Source organism: Epinephelus moara, chromosome 2 (genome assembly GCF_006386435.1).
Source record: "Epinephelus moara isolate mb chromosome 2, YSFRI_EMoa_1.0, whole genome shotgun sequence".
Lineage (NCBI taxonomy): Eukaryota > Metazoa > Chordata > Actinopteri > Perciformes > Serranidae > Epinephelus > Epinephelus moara.
In genome coordinates, this window is record NC_065507.1 from 26,001,659 (window position 1) to 26,019,183 (window position 17,525).

Consider the following 17,525-nt stretch of genomic DNA (forward strand, 5'->3'; position numbering starts at 1 on the left):
GCTGAACTCTTGTGCTCGTAAACATAGTCCGACTAGAAACACGTGTAGCGGTACAAAATGGCTCAAGTCGCTGTAAGTCCTTCATTTCCACAATCTTGTGGACTGAGCATACGTTTGATAAAACGGAGTTAAATCTCTTGGCATCCATTTTCAAGCTCTCTGTGTGTTTGTTGCCTTACGGACGAGAAAAGGGGGAGCACACATTTCCTGGAGGGCGTGTCCTTTACAAAAATGCAAGAGGCGTTGCTTTGTTGCCGGCCGTTTTCGCCGGTGTGTTAAACACACTTTCGAAAGGAGTGTCCCCAGACTATCAGAAGGCGGAGATCTCTGATTGTCTGGTGGCGAGACTATATATCTCCAGCCTAAGGTGTCAACCAAAATAGCCCCGTCCCAAGTAGTATTGAAAGTTCTTCATTCAAATGACACACAATGAGTATTTGATGGAGTTGGCCGTTAAGCATGCAGAGATGCCACTGAAATGTAGGAAAGTATGGCTAAACTACACACCTGTGGCGCTTTGTGGCATTATATCCAACTGAATTATTCTATTCATATGATGGGTATCGACTGAAGTAGGAAAAAAGGGTATCAAAAGAAGTACTATTAGTATTGGTGACACTTTAAAGATACTGGTGTTGATAGTGGTATCATAATTTTATAAACAATACCCAGACCTACTTAAAGCTCCATTTAGGGGCATGTATTGGTAGAAATGGTATATAATATTCATAACTTTCTTTTCATTAGTGTACAATCACCTGAACTTAAGAATTGTTGTGTTTTCCTTACCTTAGAATTAGCTGTTTATATCTACACACAGAGCAGGTCCTCTTCAACGGAGTCCGCCATGTTGTTCTACAGTAGCCCAGACAAACCAAACAGTGGCTCTACATAGGGCCATTCACGTTTTCGCATTTTCGCATTGATGACTGTAGTTCTCCGACAGGCTTGGCACATGGGAGAAGTTTCAATTCTACACTAGAACCTCTACGCTAGACGCAATTAAATCCTTAACACGAGACCTTTGACAGACATTAATTTCAATGAAAATCTTTAAAATTAATAGTAATACCACAATGTAAAAAAAAACCCCACTACAAGTCCTGCATCAAAATGCTACTGTATTAATGTATTAACAGCAAAATTAACGCAAAGTGTCAAAAGTAAAAGTACCCATTATGCAAATCAGCCCCACTGACAGTGCCACATTATATGTATTTTGGATTAGTATTACTGATGCATTAACATGTGAGCACAATATTACTGTTTACACTGGTTGAGGTTTAGCTAATTTGAAACACATTATATCCTGATAAACTGTTATTTTGATTTCATCTATAGAAATTGTGGTGTTTTATATTGTAGATTACATTTTTAATCTGAAAGGCAACAGTAATCATACAGGTGTAGGTGTCACATTATTGGATTCAGTATTTGAGTAAATACTTTATAACTTTCTACCCGAAACATCCCAAAAGATCCCACAAATAAAAAAAACACAAGATCCAAGTTTTTTAGTTCAGCTGAGCTGTAAGAAGGAAGACCAAAATCTGGCACTCCGAACACAAAGCCTCCATGCAGCTCATACAAACATCACAAAATGTGCTTAATTAAACCCTAATTTAACCTCCTCAGATCATCGATATACTGTACTCACACAGCTGTTGTCATTATTACCACCACTGCGGCTGACACAAAATAATCTGTGATGCTTGTAAAACCATTAGAAATTAGGTGTGAAATCCGCTGTCTGTCATTCATCTTCATGACTCATAAATATACAGTAGATATTCATTTGTGGAGGAGATTGAAGAATATTTTCTTACTGACAATGAACCAAATTTAATGTAAGACAAAAAATTCATAATTAAAATTGCCTTAATGTTTAACTTTGACCACAGCTGAAAAACTATAACATTATTGAAATTCGCTTATTAGCTTTTTTGTTGAGAGTCAGATTGATGCCATTGTCTGTATGCTAAATATGTAGCATAGCATAGTGTGTCTTTGTTTTAAATATGTAGCATAGCTTAGCATACAGACTGGAAACAGGGAAACAGCTAGCAGCTAGCCAGGCTCTGTCTGAAGGCAGCATTTGTGCAGCATTGTGTTAATTCTGTTCCCACCTACCTAGTTTTTATTAACCATGAATGTGTGTAAAAGTATTTAAAATATTAAATTGACTGATGCTTTAACGTGCCTGCCATGCCGTTCTGAAATGATGTCCTTCATGATTTGGTCCGACCAGTTTGTCATTTTCCGACAGACACACAGCACAACTTCATCTCTCTAATTCATATTTTTCACTGCTGTACTTCCTCGCTCACAGTCATAAGAGTAAAGCTTAGTAATGAGCTTAGGAAAGGGCCTGTGCTCAAGCTGTGGATGGCAGACTCTCAGTACTGGGCATGTGCCAGCTCTTTCTGGTGGTGCCCCCTCCCCCTCTCCTCCTCCCGCAGCCAGTCCAGTCCCAGCGGAGTCTCCTTGCAAACAAAGCCTGCAGCATTCTGGGAAAGCCAGTTTTTTCAGATCCTGTGGTTCTGGTTGGATGGACTGCTCTCCCAGCCGCTACATCATCATGTCTCTGAGAGCATGCAGTTCCGCTTATGATAAGAGGAGTGAAAGCTGACATAGTGGTGTTGATGTTACACTGAAAGCAGGTCTAGTTATATGATCTCTACAGTCAAGTCGATCTGTCTGATCATGTAGCTGAGAAAATAAATGCTGTAGTATAGACCTGTGATTAATAAGGCAGTCAACCGATAAATGAACTTAATGACTAAAGAGAGAATTCCAGTGATTTAACGTGAGAGAAAAAACAATAGTCAATGGTTCAGCATAACGTAATTTAGGTTATGTAGTCCATTTACTGAGGTCATGATTCATAGGTTTTCTCTTAAAGTTTAATACACTACAGCTGATCTTTTGCATTCATGACGCGTCAGGGACTTACAATAAGATTTTTACGAGTGTTTTATGTAAATATTTTTTTCTTTACTGAATGATAGAAAGTCTGGTTGGTATAAGTCACACATCTTATCTCACATAATTAGACTTTTTTCTTCTTACCAATTCAACATTTGTATTTGGTGACATATTCAAACACAAAATTTCACATATTTCGGTTGTAAAATCTCCAAAGTATTTAAAATAAAACGATAATTTCCATCCCAATTTAGTACAAATTCTCCACATCATATACCTGTCCCACAGCGGATATTTCTAACTTGTGATGAAAGATAAACTTTGATTTCTCTTGGACTACCAGAAGGTCTGTTGAATCGTACAGCATCTTATTGAGACTGTTTACTAGTGATGCGACGTTCGAGCCGAGTCCTTGAACCAGCTCTAGAGTGAACGAGCCAGTTCTTAATTTCTTTGTTTTTTGCTTTAATTTACTCTGTATCCATTAATTTCAGATTATTTGATCCGGAACAAGTTGAGAGAGACTAGTTTGTGAGGGAGAAAGACAGTGCGTTCACTTCAAAGAGCCGGTTTAAAGACTCGGCTCGTTCACAAACGTCACATCACTAGTAGGAAGCTAACCCACTATCTGCTAGCACTTTGTATTGACAGGCTTGTTGTGTATAAAGGGCGTTGCTATGGCTTTATATATGCTGAGTCTATTCTGGGTTCCAATATCCAGATCACGTGATGCGATAAATCAGCAATGTGATTCGTCATTGAACCAACTAACACGCCATATTTTTAACACATCTGACATATCGACGTATTTTGTTGTTTAGTTATTAGCTGTAAAAACAACATTTTTTGGTATGTTAATGAAATAGTTAGTATAGCAACGTCTAATTGTCTTTTCATTGATTACTAAATGGGAAATACCATTTATTTGAGTATTGTGTAAATTTTTATGGTTAGCTACATTATTTTTAGAGATTGGTTGCTTTTAAAATGTTCAAAGTTATTAAGTAGCAAAATCCGGCTTAAAAGAGAAAAAGGAATTGGTGCTAATAGTGCTAATGGGTCAACATAAAAATTTCGCAAGAAGAAAATAAACCAGATTATAATACACCTTTTTAAGTTAAATTAAGCATAAAAAAACAGCAAAAAAAAGGCCTCCCAATCGTAATATACTGACATATTTCAGTATTCATGATCATACATACTAAATTCATACCAAATGTGTCTTTCCAAAAAAAATGCTATCACGCTTCCTTGACCTACGCCGTCTTCAATCAGCGTCACATTTAATGCATCTGAAAGGAACTTTTCACTCCTGAATGTGTCATGTCTTTCCTCTATTTTGAGGGAAACACATACATGCATCTGCCCAAGCAGCACTTACTTCCAGAGATAAGTGTTGAATCCACGCTGAGCACACTTATGTGGCTCTGAACTGCAGCTCGAGTGTTTGTGTGAGAGTCGCAGAAAGAGGAAGTGAGCGTGAGAGAGAGGGAGTGAACGAATGTGAATTATATGGAAGTGGATACGTCGCTTGGAAGATATGTGGAGCTGTGGATGTGTGAGCAATTCACATGCAATATAAGAACTCAGCGTTGCTTTGAATCTTTCACTCACACTGTTACATATGATTTATTGATGCTAATTCAACTCATAACCTGTAATTAGACATGAAAAGCACTAATAAGCGCTGTTAGCAGCAACATGCCTCTTTGTGTAATTAATTTAAAACACCTTGGCCAAAGCATTTATAACTCAACTAAAAAAAATGACTGAATTATGGCTGGACTGAGGAGTTTCTGTGACTTACAGCCGCTGCCAAAGACGCCCCGTAGTACGCACCTCTGGCGGTGCAGTGCCCAACAATGTTGGTTCGCCCTTTGTGTCTTTGGCAAGCCAAGCCCATTTCACACATCCCTCTTCTCTCTCTCCTCGCTGTGTGTTCGAGCAGGTGTCAGCACATCTATTGCATCCCTGACTGAGCATTGCTTGTCTGAAGGGGGAACTTTGCCATTAAAGAGAGCTAAATAATGAAGAGACCAAATCCATCTTGGATTGTCCCCGCACAAAGTAAAAGTAGAGGCACCGAGGTCATAGTCTCTCTGCTGAATACAACCTCACGTAGGCCTACTGGGAAATACCTTTTGGTTTACAGAATGTGAAGTAAAATGCCAATTAATACATTTAATTTTGCATGCAAGGTAATAGTTGTTTGAGGTAATAGTCCCTCAAAATATATCGAAGTACAGTACTTGAGGAAATGTACTTAGTTACTCTCAACCACTGTATGTAAGAGAGAAGAAGAGGAAACTGGGAGGAGAGTAGTGAAGGCATGGACCTGAACCTGTTACCAGTTTGGAGAGGTGGACAACCAGTAAAAAAAAAAAAAAAAAGGTCAGATGGAGTCAGATCCCTGATCCTCACCACCAATCAAAATACTTTTGAGAAAGTTAATAAAAGCAGAATATGAGACAGAAGGTCTTAGTGTAATTTCATCATAGCGTCACTACAATAACACCCTCTGTAAACCTGCGGAGCCCTGTGTGTTTTAGGAGTTTGGACTTTCCCAAGGGTGTGGGTGGGGGTCCTGAGCACATCATCCATTTATAATTGTGTGACTAGCAGATTCAACCCAGCTGACCTCTGCCTGAGCACTAGTAGCCCCGCGTGGATGGTGCCCAGAGGTTTTCTTTTTTCTTTATCTATTTGTAGTTTATTTGCTCAGTCTTCCTTCTGTCGTTTCATTTTCAGTTACAAATTAATACACACACATACACACATGTGCCCTGCAAAACCACTATTATTTTTGAATTTATTTATTAGTTTAATTCAATTTTTATCTAGTTTTTGTCATGTCCTGAATATGTTATGACTAAAGATAAGACTTTATTTGATCCCTTGGTGAAATTCATAAATTATCCTGCAGAATATAGGGCCGACGTCACAATGACGTCAGTTTGTTAGCTGGAGGCCACGACAGGGCTGTAGGCTACATAGTCTTAAGTCGTCTTGTTGTGTTATTGGGAGCCAGAATAGAAGAAGTCATGGCTCAAAACTTGAATTTTATTGCATACCAACCGCCACTCCCCGTCAACAAAAAAAGAAGACAACTATGGTTAAATGTAATAAGACAAAAGGACTGGACGGAGGCCATCATCAGTGCTGCGTGCAGCGCACACTTCATATCAGGTTAGGGAAACTGTTGTAGAATAGCATTATGTGCATTAAGATTTATCATGTTCACCTCCTTAGAAATCAGGGAGGTATTAAGAGAAATATTGGATGTCTCCATAATGATAACTTTTTAGCGCTTTAGCTAACGTTAGCTAACCAAACTGGGGGAAAGTGTCATCCTTCTTTGTAAGATTGGCATAGTATTCAACCACAAAGCCGGCCATCCCACCTTAAGTAAACCCGTCAAATCATCATCCACTGAGTGAGAGCATACGGGTCGGCCAGTCTGGTCCTGTGTCCTAAGTGTTTACTTATTCAAGTAACACTCGCGGTCCCAGAGAGTGAGTGACCTGACATGGTGCGCTCGTAAATTCAGTCTCACGCTCTACACTAAAATGAGAGCCCTGTTGGTCCAAGAAACTGAGCTTTATATTTCTGTATGAATTAACGAACCATTAAGTTAATCACACATTTATTAGATAACCAAGCGGTACATTCAGACAGCGCTCCTAATTTATGAACAGTCAAGTTTGTGCCAGAGTGCACTCTGGGACTCAGAATGAAAATTTCTGCATCACTCACATCATTGTCCTCCATTGTTTAAAACAAGCCAACAGAACTTGCTAGCTAGCACTAGCTAATGTTTGCAGATAATTGTTTTGCCTTCAGCTAAGCCCTACCCATCAAAAAATGTCATACTGTTTACTAACAGTAAAAGGGTCTATAAAGTTAAAAAAATAAAATAAAATAACCCAAACGCCATCAATAATTATACAATATCATTCTGAAAGGGGCCATTTTGCAAGTACTTTTACATTTTGTATTTTAAGTATATTTTGCTGCTAGTTTGTGCTTTGGTAAAATTTTGAATCCAGGACTTTAACTTGTTTCTACACCGTGATATTGCTACTTTTACATCCCTCGCATTTCAAGGTGGTTGTGTTCAATGCATCCTCATACAACAGTTCATAAGATATCCATTAGCGCCCCATAAATGGCGTCGTCATGTTACGTACTTTACGTAAAGTCATGTAGTTTAGATTTTGGTAGTAACTGAAGTACAGTTACGTAGGATTAGAAAAATAATCCTGGCTGGGCAGCATCATGTTAGAGACTTAATGTAAAGATACACAGGTTAGGTTTAGGAAAGGCAACATGTTGATGATGTATCCTAAAAGTAAGTCGAAGTTCTCTTGGTTACACATGGGAAACAAACACTGGTCTGCTGGGGGAAAGTTGTGTGTTTGTTTGACCCATCCCCCACCCCAACCTGTCTCATTATGTCGACGCTTTTTATAGTACTTTCTTCTTTATTCCCGTCAGCCTTCCCGATTGCGTGGGTTATAAATTCTGTGTACAGTGTATGAGAACAGCTTCTATTATTGCCGCCACTGTTGCAAGACAACCCAATCGCTTTCCGTCTTCCTCTTAACCTCGCATCTACCACAGTTACTTTGGATGCTCCACCGTTTTCGCCACTGGGGATAGCAACTGCAGAGAAAACAGAAGCGTTATCCTCTTTCTGTTTTAGTTGCACAATGATCGATGCACTTCCTTTGTGCCGTAAATCAACCCTTCATTTTCCAAGGAGATCGTACCGATGGCAGACAGAGTTGCATAGTGAGAAGAGGCTTATAGGGAACCAATCTAAACACTGATGGAGTCATTATTCTATAGCCAATATACTGTGCAATCAACATTTCCTTCGTAATGATAAGTTAAAGCAAAACACTCATATATTTCCACTTTAAGTAAAAGGTCTGAGTACTTCTTCCACCTCTAAGGATCTTATGTAATGTGTTGCTGTTGATTAAACCACCCAGCAGTATATAGAGTAGTTAAAATGATCACAACCTTAGACATCTACAGCAGTAAAATGCAACTTACACATTAATGCAGCAGTGATATTATTGGAGAAATGTAATATTTAAGAGTGAAACACTGATGGCGGCCATTTTCCCGCGTGAGTACTTTTTACTGTGCTTTGAGTGAATTTTGCCTTTACTTAAGTTTTGAATGCAGAACTTTTTCTTGTAGTGGAATATTTTCACTGTGTGGCACTGAGACTTTTACTTAAGTAAAGGATCTGAATACTTGTTCCACCACTGCACACAGGCATATCCCCAACATCACAACCACCACACACACACACACACACACACACACACACACACACACACACTCAGGCCATTCTCTGATGTGACCTTCAGCACATGCAGGCTGGCATTCAATTACCGCCCTGTCAGTGGCCCATCCAGCCCAGTGGCTGCATGTCCTTGAGAGTCTCTCTCCAGCCTCCGTCCAGTCTATATTCCATTACATCCTCCACATCGGGAGCTCTGTCCGGCATAAAGCGGCGCTCACATCCTCATCACTGTGAAGCACACACACACACACACACAGCTTGATGTATCCTTTACAAAATCTCTAACTGCAGTGAGCGATGGTTATCCTCGCTCATACGCTGAATCAAAGCTGAGCATGAGGTAAATATTAGATTTTAGTTTTTACTGGGTGAAATATTGGACTGGTGTAAAAAAACAACAATCACAGACCAGAACATTGGAGCACTGCTGATCTAAAATTGTCTCTCATTGGAACTCCCTCAGTTTTCATATTTTTCCATAATATTGTTTATTGTGTTATTGGACATTATTACTGTCGAAACATTTTGCTCTGCTCTGCCTGATTATGGTCCAAAAATTGCCTTGAGAGTCTATTCACTGCTATTTACTGTACAAATGTGTGTTGATCAGTGAAAGTACACTGTGGTGTGAGGGGCCATTTTCAGCCCCTGCCACTTCAGAAGCTCTTCACTTGAAATCATTTGCAGATTTAACCCCGCGTGCCCCCTCGCTGCTCTGCTGCGATGATTCACTTGCTGGTCTGCACAGCTGTTGATTGACCTCAAACAGATGTCTCTTATTGGTTTATGATTGTGTTACATCACAGTGTGTATCAGTAAACATTTCTCTTTGGCTGCTTCTGTCAGCTCTAAATGTTTTTGGTCACATTTGTGCTTTGCTAGTATTTATTATTTATGTCATAAAGCGGAACACCTTTCAGAAAAGTGCTCTGTAAATAAAGATGATTATGACTGTTGACTAATGGAGCAAAGCTCTCACCAGAGATGCAACAATTAGTTGATTAATTGATTTATCGATCAGTTTGCAACTGCTTGATAATTGATAATCATTTATGTCATTCTCAAGCAAAAACACCAAATGCTGTTTTTCATTTCAGCCTCAATGTGAGATTATTTGCTGCTTTTATTTGCTCTTATCTCTGTTTCCCAACCTGCCGATCTACAGACATAGACACAAGATAAATCTAACTCAATCTCAGAGCCCATCAGCTATCGAGATTCGGTGCAGCCAATGGATATCTGGGCCAAAACGTCCTCTTAAGTGCACTGCTCCTTGTTTACAGTTCAATTAGCAACTTGAGAATGATCCAGACATCATTTCAGATAATCTCAATTAACAGATATGTGCACACAAATGCAGATAAATCAGAAAAAAAGCTCATAAAAGGCTAAATTGTCAACAGATGATAGCTGATCCGGCCAATACGTTTACCTCTTTTGCTCTCCACATGGACTTTTCACCTGCAGGAAACTAAAGCCTTCGCAAATGTCATTGGTCAATATTACTAACACTACTACAACAGAAACTAGAATCCTCCCATCAACAAATTGTTAATGCCTACCCTTTTCTATAATTTCACATAGAGATTAAATCTTACTGATACAGTACAGTACAGTATCTTGTTGAAGAGCGGAATTAATCCAGAAAGAAATGAGCCTGTATTGATCTGTTATTAGAAAATAGAATTGACAAAGGCAAATCCAATTTCGTATCTTTTGACTTTTGGTGTTTGACTAGATATATAAGGTATAGAAGGTAGACCTTGCAGAGTTGCGATACACCTATGGCGCTGATATCTTCTCTTTAGTTCTTTTTGCAACATTTAGCTCTATGGATTAAGGAAGGTAATTTAGACATATGCTTGTATTGATGATAGAATTTTATACTAGTATGGTCTGACCCACAGAATATGTTAAATAGTTTATGATGTAATTGTAAAATATCAAAGCCAAACACAACAAGTACTGCATTTCAGAAAGCTGTGGTGTGGTAGTACCTTCTCAAAGTATTTTAGCCCAGTTAGATGTATGTGCACATCAAACATCAAACAGAAGTTTGGCCCTGAATCTGTAATGTTACATCGTGTTCATCTAGAAGCCAAATATCTTGAGTGTCACAGTTGAGAGCTGGTGTTTTTCCTCTGGTCGTCAAAGTTGGTCTAGTCCAAAATATTCAGGAGGAGAACTGATTGTGAGCTATGTGACTGGTGTAAACTGAGTCCTTTTGTCTCTTTTTCTGTACAAATTGTGATGATTTAAGTGAGTAAATGTTTCATGAAACGGCTCGACCAAACCCTGAAATAGAATTTTTTAGTTTACTAACTTTGTTGTTGGGGAAGATTCTCAGTCATCCAGGTCATGGCAATCCTAAGTGTTATATCGTAGGCAACTAGACTTGCTTAAGTTTCTTGAAGACGTTTCACCTCTCATCCAAGAGGTATCTTTAGTTCTGAACAAGGACTAGAACTGAAGAACCCTCTTGGATGAGAGTTGAAACGTCTTCAAAAAACTCCAGCAAGTCCACTTGCCTACGATATAGCCCTTAGGAATTGCTAACTTTGTTGCAAAGGCCTTGAAACAAAGGCAAGATGGATTATTTTTATTAGAATGTATGCAGCTTTTTTCAGTATTATTAGTATTTCATAGTTTTTGGTTTGAATGCTTTAAAAGTTGCAAGAACAAAAGATATGTACTGTGTGTTATCGAAATATATGAATAACTCTATTCAGCGTGTTAAAGCAGCTGAAAAAAGCAGACAAGGGCTGACTAATGCTAACACTGTGGGACACACAGCAAAAACTGAGGTGACAGATGCTCACTGAAGACTCAACATTGACCAACAGCTGATTGTAGACTAGGTGTGTCAGGGCCCTATGTTACTTTTTATTTTTGGACTTCCTCTGGTTGAAAATGTAGGCCTATACCCTGCACTCTGGTTCTGGCTTGTATGAGTTTATGGTGTGATGAGGACTGGGCATAGTTATATCATTACACAACAATATATATATATATATATATATATATATATATATATATATATGTATTCTTACAAAAGGGGGTTCACAAGATGCTTAAATGAACAGGTATTAAGGAAAACCACTAATTTACATATTTGGATTTTCGGGAAACATCTGATAGTGTTCACTCATAAAATATATTAAAATGAGACAAGAGAAACGTCAAAATATTAAATGTATACACCTCTGACACTGCTTTATTTTATGCCAAAAAGGCTGGAAACACCCTTTTATGTGATAGCAATTTGAGTATCCTTGGGGGTTTGGGCTTTTTTTTTTTCTCGCTTTTTATAGGCCAAACAAATAATTCAGAAAATAATTGCTTAATAATCAAACTCACTGTTGCACTGCCAGTTTAAACAATGAGGAATGTATTTTGCTTTTGTACATGAACTGCCTGCCGTATAGATGATTTATCTGACAGCCGACTGAATTGTTAGCCTTCAGGAATTCATGATCATAGCAGTAAATCCACTCTGTGCCGAGGATGGATACATAAAACATATTGGCCTACTGGATTTATTAGCTGTCTGATTTATGCAGATCTTACTCAACAGATTTCCACCTCTGTGTATCTGAAGCTTCAAATTCAGTTGACATTTACAGTGCCAAAGCAATCATGAATTGCCATCATCTCTTAACTGTATTGATCCCTTTATATCTACTGTGCTGTTTATTTGGAAGATCTTAAGCATGGACGCTTGTATCACATTTATGTTCTGTTGAGAGCATAAATATTTTCCCCTGAATAAGCCCCTCATAAACCTGACTGGGTCACCGTGTCTCCATTAAGGAAATGAAAAAAGCAAAAGCGGTGACCAAACCTCTGCTGATTGTCCCCTCATGAGGATCCCCATAAAGGAATTGGAGAATTATTAGCCCTCCAATATATTATCTCAAGTCTTTAAAGTCTCTGCCCCGTCCAAGACGTGCTCCTTCCACCACCAGGATCCAAAAATAATGCCAGCCAGAAACCCGAGCCTCCAAACTTCTGCAACCTGAACTGTCTGCAGAGAAAACAATGGATTTCAGCAGCATGCACAGCTGTGCCACATGGTTTGAGCCTGTGCCTCATGTCAAGTGACTCTACTTAATCAAACCAAACAATGTATCCAGTGTGTTTCATTATGGATGGGAGCCTGATCTCTGTTTTCTTCTGGAAGCTGTAGAGCACAAGTGCAGAACACAGAAGCAAAGACAAAAGACACTCAAAGCTACAATTTATTATCCAACACCACTGGTCACATACACATACACACACGTTTCCTGAAAATCTATGAAAGCTGTCTCAAACTGTGTTAAACCATTGTAAGAGTGTGTAAGATTTAGGGAGATTTAGTGGCATCTAGTGGCGAGGATCGCAAATTGCAACCAGATGAAACTTCTCCTGGTTAGAATTCCTTTAACGTTCATTGTTTAGGAGTTTTTTACTGGGAGCCAAATTATCTACAGAGGCCTATTCCTCTCCAAAAACAAATGGATGAGGTAGTTAAAACCAGTAAAAACAATAAAGCAGTTTCATGTTACAAATTGGTGTTTCTTCTATGCTGTTTGGCATGTAACAGATGGGCTGCTAGCCCAGCACCTGCTAATGTGTGCTCACCTTTTTTCTCTGATAACTGACAGATGCTCAGGAGGTTATTTATCGGGAGCTGAATTATCCACAGTGGTCTCCTCCTCTCTAAAACAAACGGACCCAGTGATTAAACTGGTAAAAAGACTGAATAAAGCAGTTTTGACATGAAAAAAAAAAAAGTGTTTTGCCAATGCTGCTTGCCGCGGAGGAGGTTCTAACCATGCTGGCCAGCGCAAAAACGTGAATGACCCTTTCTAGAGCCAGTGTTTGGTTTGTCCCTTCTGGGCTACTGTATACACATGGCTCCCTAGATCTCCCTAGATAAGGGCCTGCTCCCTATGTAGATATAAATGGCTCATTTTAAGGCAACGAGAACACAACCATTCTTATTTTCAGGCGATTATACACTAAAGAAAACATTCTTATTATATCCATTTTTGCCAATATATCCCCCTAAATCCTACACACTGGACCTTTAAGACACTTACTGTACAGTGGGATTCACTGATCTAGAACTCCAATTGAGAAAACTTGTCTAAAGAGCATTTATCAAGAACATTTGGAGCATATGTCTCAACACCAGCCCAGTATGGGGTGTTGAAAGGGGATTATAATCGTTTTTAAAGGTGTTATAAATGAGGCTGCAATGGAGCGAGCTCAGGTGTGAATTTCAGGCTTTAGGCAAGCCTGAAAGGATTAGTTTAGCAGATTTCTGATTTTGTTTTGCTTATAACTGGATGGGACAGGTTTCCTCAGAAGCGCATTAAAAGGTCATGTTTTGTACAGGTTGCAGGGCAGAGCGTCATGCCCGCAGAAGCTCTCTGCAACAATCAACTTCCCTCCCTTTCAGTCTCGGCAATCTTTATGCATGTTGACACGCTAGGCTGTGCTTCGTCAAAGACTGACTCCCCCTCAGTTTCATTTTAATGAAAAACGCTGCTTTATTACCGCCATGATTTAGATGCTCCAAATTGGTACATTGAGTTTTGCTCTGTCTTTGATGCACAGCCTCTGTGGCTTGTAGTTGCCAATCAGCTCCCTTATGAGGCTTTATACTTATAGCATTTTGGTTGGGTATTAATTCAGTTTTAGGGTAGTATTCAGACTCGTGCAGCTTTTTGTATTCTGTTGCTAGTTTATCAGAGATCTAAATGATCACGTGGTGTCATGCTCGTGCGTTTCATTTGGTGTGTGCTGCTTCTTAGAGCTCAGGGTAGCATAGCATAGCTGTTTTTTCCCCTTTGTAAAAAAGAGGCAAAGCAGATTCCAGGACTGAGGCCCGTAACTGGCAGACCACATCTCCACTTTAAAAAGTGTAATTTGATTAAATCTGCTCTGTTTCAGTCCAGAATCTGTGCTGGCTGAAACGAGCAAAGTGGATTAACTCTATCACAGGATAATGCAGATTAAACTGGTAAACACAATCACTAAGTGATGCATATGGCCTGCAGGGGAAGAGTGTTTTCAGACAGAAGAACTGGGTGAAAATATTTGGGTTTTAATTGCAGTGTGCACAGCTGAAAAGGCACAGATAATATAACATTTCCATTCCATACAACACTGACAGTGTTGGAACATTGAGCAGAAAAATACCAGTGCTGCCTGAGCCTGTAATACCTCCAGGTCCCAACGCATTTGCTCTTTTTGTAAAAATTAGCCATGTTAATGCAAATGATGCTGCTAATGAAAGCGTTAAGTTATTCAGCTGGTGTTTCTCTGGAGTGATACGTCAGCATGTCTCTTGATCCCTGAAGCAATTTTCCCCCTGGGCGAGGGCGGGTAGTCATGCTTGCTCTGACGGTGGAGATACAGCCGGTTCAATGAAAGCGGAGGTGGCAGCTGGAGAAAATCCATTCCCAGAGTGAGCGTTCTGCTGAGGCAGGTATGCCGACCTTTCAGTCATCTGATAGGTCAACGCTCGGCAGCGTGCCTGGACATTCGTGGCTAAACGCCAGGCCTGGTGGTGCTCATAGTAAAGCTTATCTGAGCAGCAGCCAGCTATGATCAATGGAACCCCTTGGCAGCTCATTTATAGTACAGTATGGCAGCGCCACAAAACACTCACCAACAGATGCAGGTGACAGATGACGATAGGGTTTACCCATGTGCATGATGACCATTCAGAATCTCAACGTAGGCCATGAGTGTTCAATGTATCTGAAGCAAAATGCAGTTTTAATCCATTGTGCAGTACTCCAGTCGATCACCTTTAATTGCCACCCAATTATTGCTTGTAAATTAGTCTTGGATGACTTGGGTGCAATGAGATTTTTTCTGCTTTGTCTGCAGGAATTCTGTGCAGAGGAATATGCCTGCACCTTGTTCTCTGGCATGTCAGGCTCCGGCCCCGATGAGACAAACATTAAAATTCCTCGTTTGTGGTCCTTTCTCACAGGTGCCCACGGAGTGAGAGAGGAGCCCCGGTTTGTGACGGCGCGCGCCGGAGAGAGCGTGATCCTGGGGTGTGACGTGTCCCCTCCCCTGGACGGCCAGCAGCCCCCCTATGTGGTGGAGTGGTTCAAGTTTGGAGTGCCTATCCCCTTCTTCATCAACTTCCGCTTCTACCCTCCTCATGTGGATCCAGAGTACACTGGTAAGATGTCTCTAAGACAAATAAAATACCACAAACACATTGTGAAAAGTTTTATCTGTAACAGATTTAGCTTAAAACCTGTGAATTAATGAGCATTTGGACGAATCTTGGGATGAATCAGGATCAGGATCTTAATAGTTGCCAAGCACAGTAAATCCACAGGACTCTGTTCTGTTGACACTGCAGCAGATACAAAGTTGACAGAAAGATTTTAACAGTACACAGTGAAAAACAGTGACCATCAAGGGCAGATGGACATGCATGATGACACTTTAAACTTCATTTTACAACATGTAAAAGATGGTAGCTTGCAGATAAAATCAGAATTATAGCTGCATCAAACAACTTTTCAGATTTAAAGGAGTATTAAAGAAGTAGACATTTGCTGAAATACACTTATTGGACTGATAGTATGAAACTGAAGTTGTAGACAAATGGAGAGCGTCCTGAAAACCACAAAAAAATGCCCATAGTCACAGCCGAAAATGTTCGGCAACACATGAAAGCACTGACAAGTACCAATGACGTATCAGGCTCTTTTTTCATTTCATAGGGGAAGATTTCAACCACTACCCCTTGTAGGCCTAACTCTGTTCCAAGGGGCAAGGTGGTACTTGAAAAAGAGGGGCAGGGGTAAAAATAAGAAATGGCATTGGGCCTAAAAATGAAGCGACGACCAGGTTAGCTTAGCTTAGCATTAAGACTAAACTTGCACCGATTAATCGGCAGTGCTCGGAATTGGGCCAACTTTCATGTGATCAGCCATGACCTGCGACCGGCGGCTCAGTCTAAAAAATGCTGATTTAAAACGCCGGTCAAAGTCCCAGCGTGCCGTATGATTGACACACACACTTATGTGCAACTCACGGCTTGGGCGATGTGAGGAAGGGGACCTCAGGGACACACTGGTTTGGCTAGGACAACTATGGAGTAAATGACTCCGGCCAGAGAATCAGGTTCTAGAGGATACTTTAATTTTCAATGCAGGAGGTTCACAGCAAGTGTGTATGTGTGAGGTTCTGAAATATGCAAAAGGAAAAATAGCTTTACACTCAGTTCTTACAAATATGGCTTCTCACCTTCATCATTCACACACACACATCAAAAGAGAGAAGGAGAAAGTTGTTAATTGTCTGTGTTAAACTTAACTGCAGAGCTCTCACTGCTGCACTGTGCCGCTTGAAACTGACGAGGCGCATATCCGCGGGCCCAAGGTACGCGTGTCCTGGCGGGCGCGTCCTCAGCGCTAAGGGCTTTCGTACAGGCGACCTACACCATGTCGGCCGTATGGACTTTTTTTGAAGTGTCTGAGGAGGATAACAAGTTTGCAGTATGCAACACCTGCGAGGCTAAAATAGGGCGCTCTAATAAAGGAAAGATAGAAAATATTGCAATATCTTGTGTGTTGTAAAGTGGTTTGAAAAAAATGAAATCTGAATCTGCCAAAATGGGAATCGGCCATCCAAACACTCTGAAAATCGGAAATCGGGATCGGCCCAAAAAATTGTTATCGGTGCAAGTGTAATTAAGACTGTTAACAGGGGAAAGTGCTAGCCTGGCTTGAAAATCTGCGAAGCTGCACCCCTGAAAACTCACTAATTAACAGGTTATTACTTGTTTGTTTAATCTGTGCAAAAAACAAAGTGTAAAAAGACTGCTTATAGTGAGTCAGATAGGCCTGTAATATGTTAATTAGTGAGCCATTGAGGTGCTGGTAGGCTTTTGTTACAGTTGCCCAGAACCAGGCTAGCTTTTTACCTCTGTTTCCAGACTCAGTGCTAAGCTAAGCTAAGCTAACTGTTTCCTGGCTGTAGCTTGATATTGATATTTCTATAGGTTTTACGTACAGACACGAGAATATGGATCTTCTCATCTGACTGACTGACTGAAGAAAAAACACACACAAATAACTAAGTTTGTTTCCCAGAATGTCAAATTATTCCTTTATATTGTGGCAAAGATAACAGAGATTATATTCTGCTTTGATGAAGTTGTTTCACTTTGTTTGACCTTGGTTCAGTTAGTATGTTAACAGCCAACCAGGTTACATGAACACATATTATTTACTTAAGTTATATGGCATCTGTATTGTAACCA

General features: G+C 40.0%; 1 protein-coding gene across 4 annotated transcripts in view; it reads left to right on the top strand.

Moving 5' to 3' along the window:
* Positions 1-17,525, top strand: part of igsf9ba (immunoglobulin superfamily, member 9Ba) — a 91,253-nt gene that overhangs the window by 9,751 nt on the left and 63,977 nt on the right. For all 4 annotated transcript variants that reach the window (XM_050072772.1, XM_050072781.1, XM_050072790.1 and 1 more), the window contains exon 2: positions 15,231-15,428. In XM_050072772.1, the coding sequence (XP_049928729.1) occupies positions 15,231-15,428 (198 nt within the window). The remainder of the gene's footprint in view (positions 1-15,230; positions 15,429-17,525) is intronic.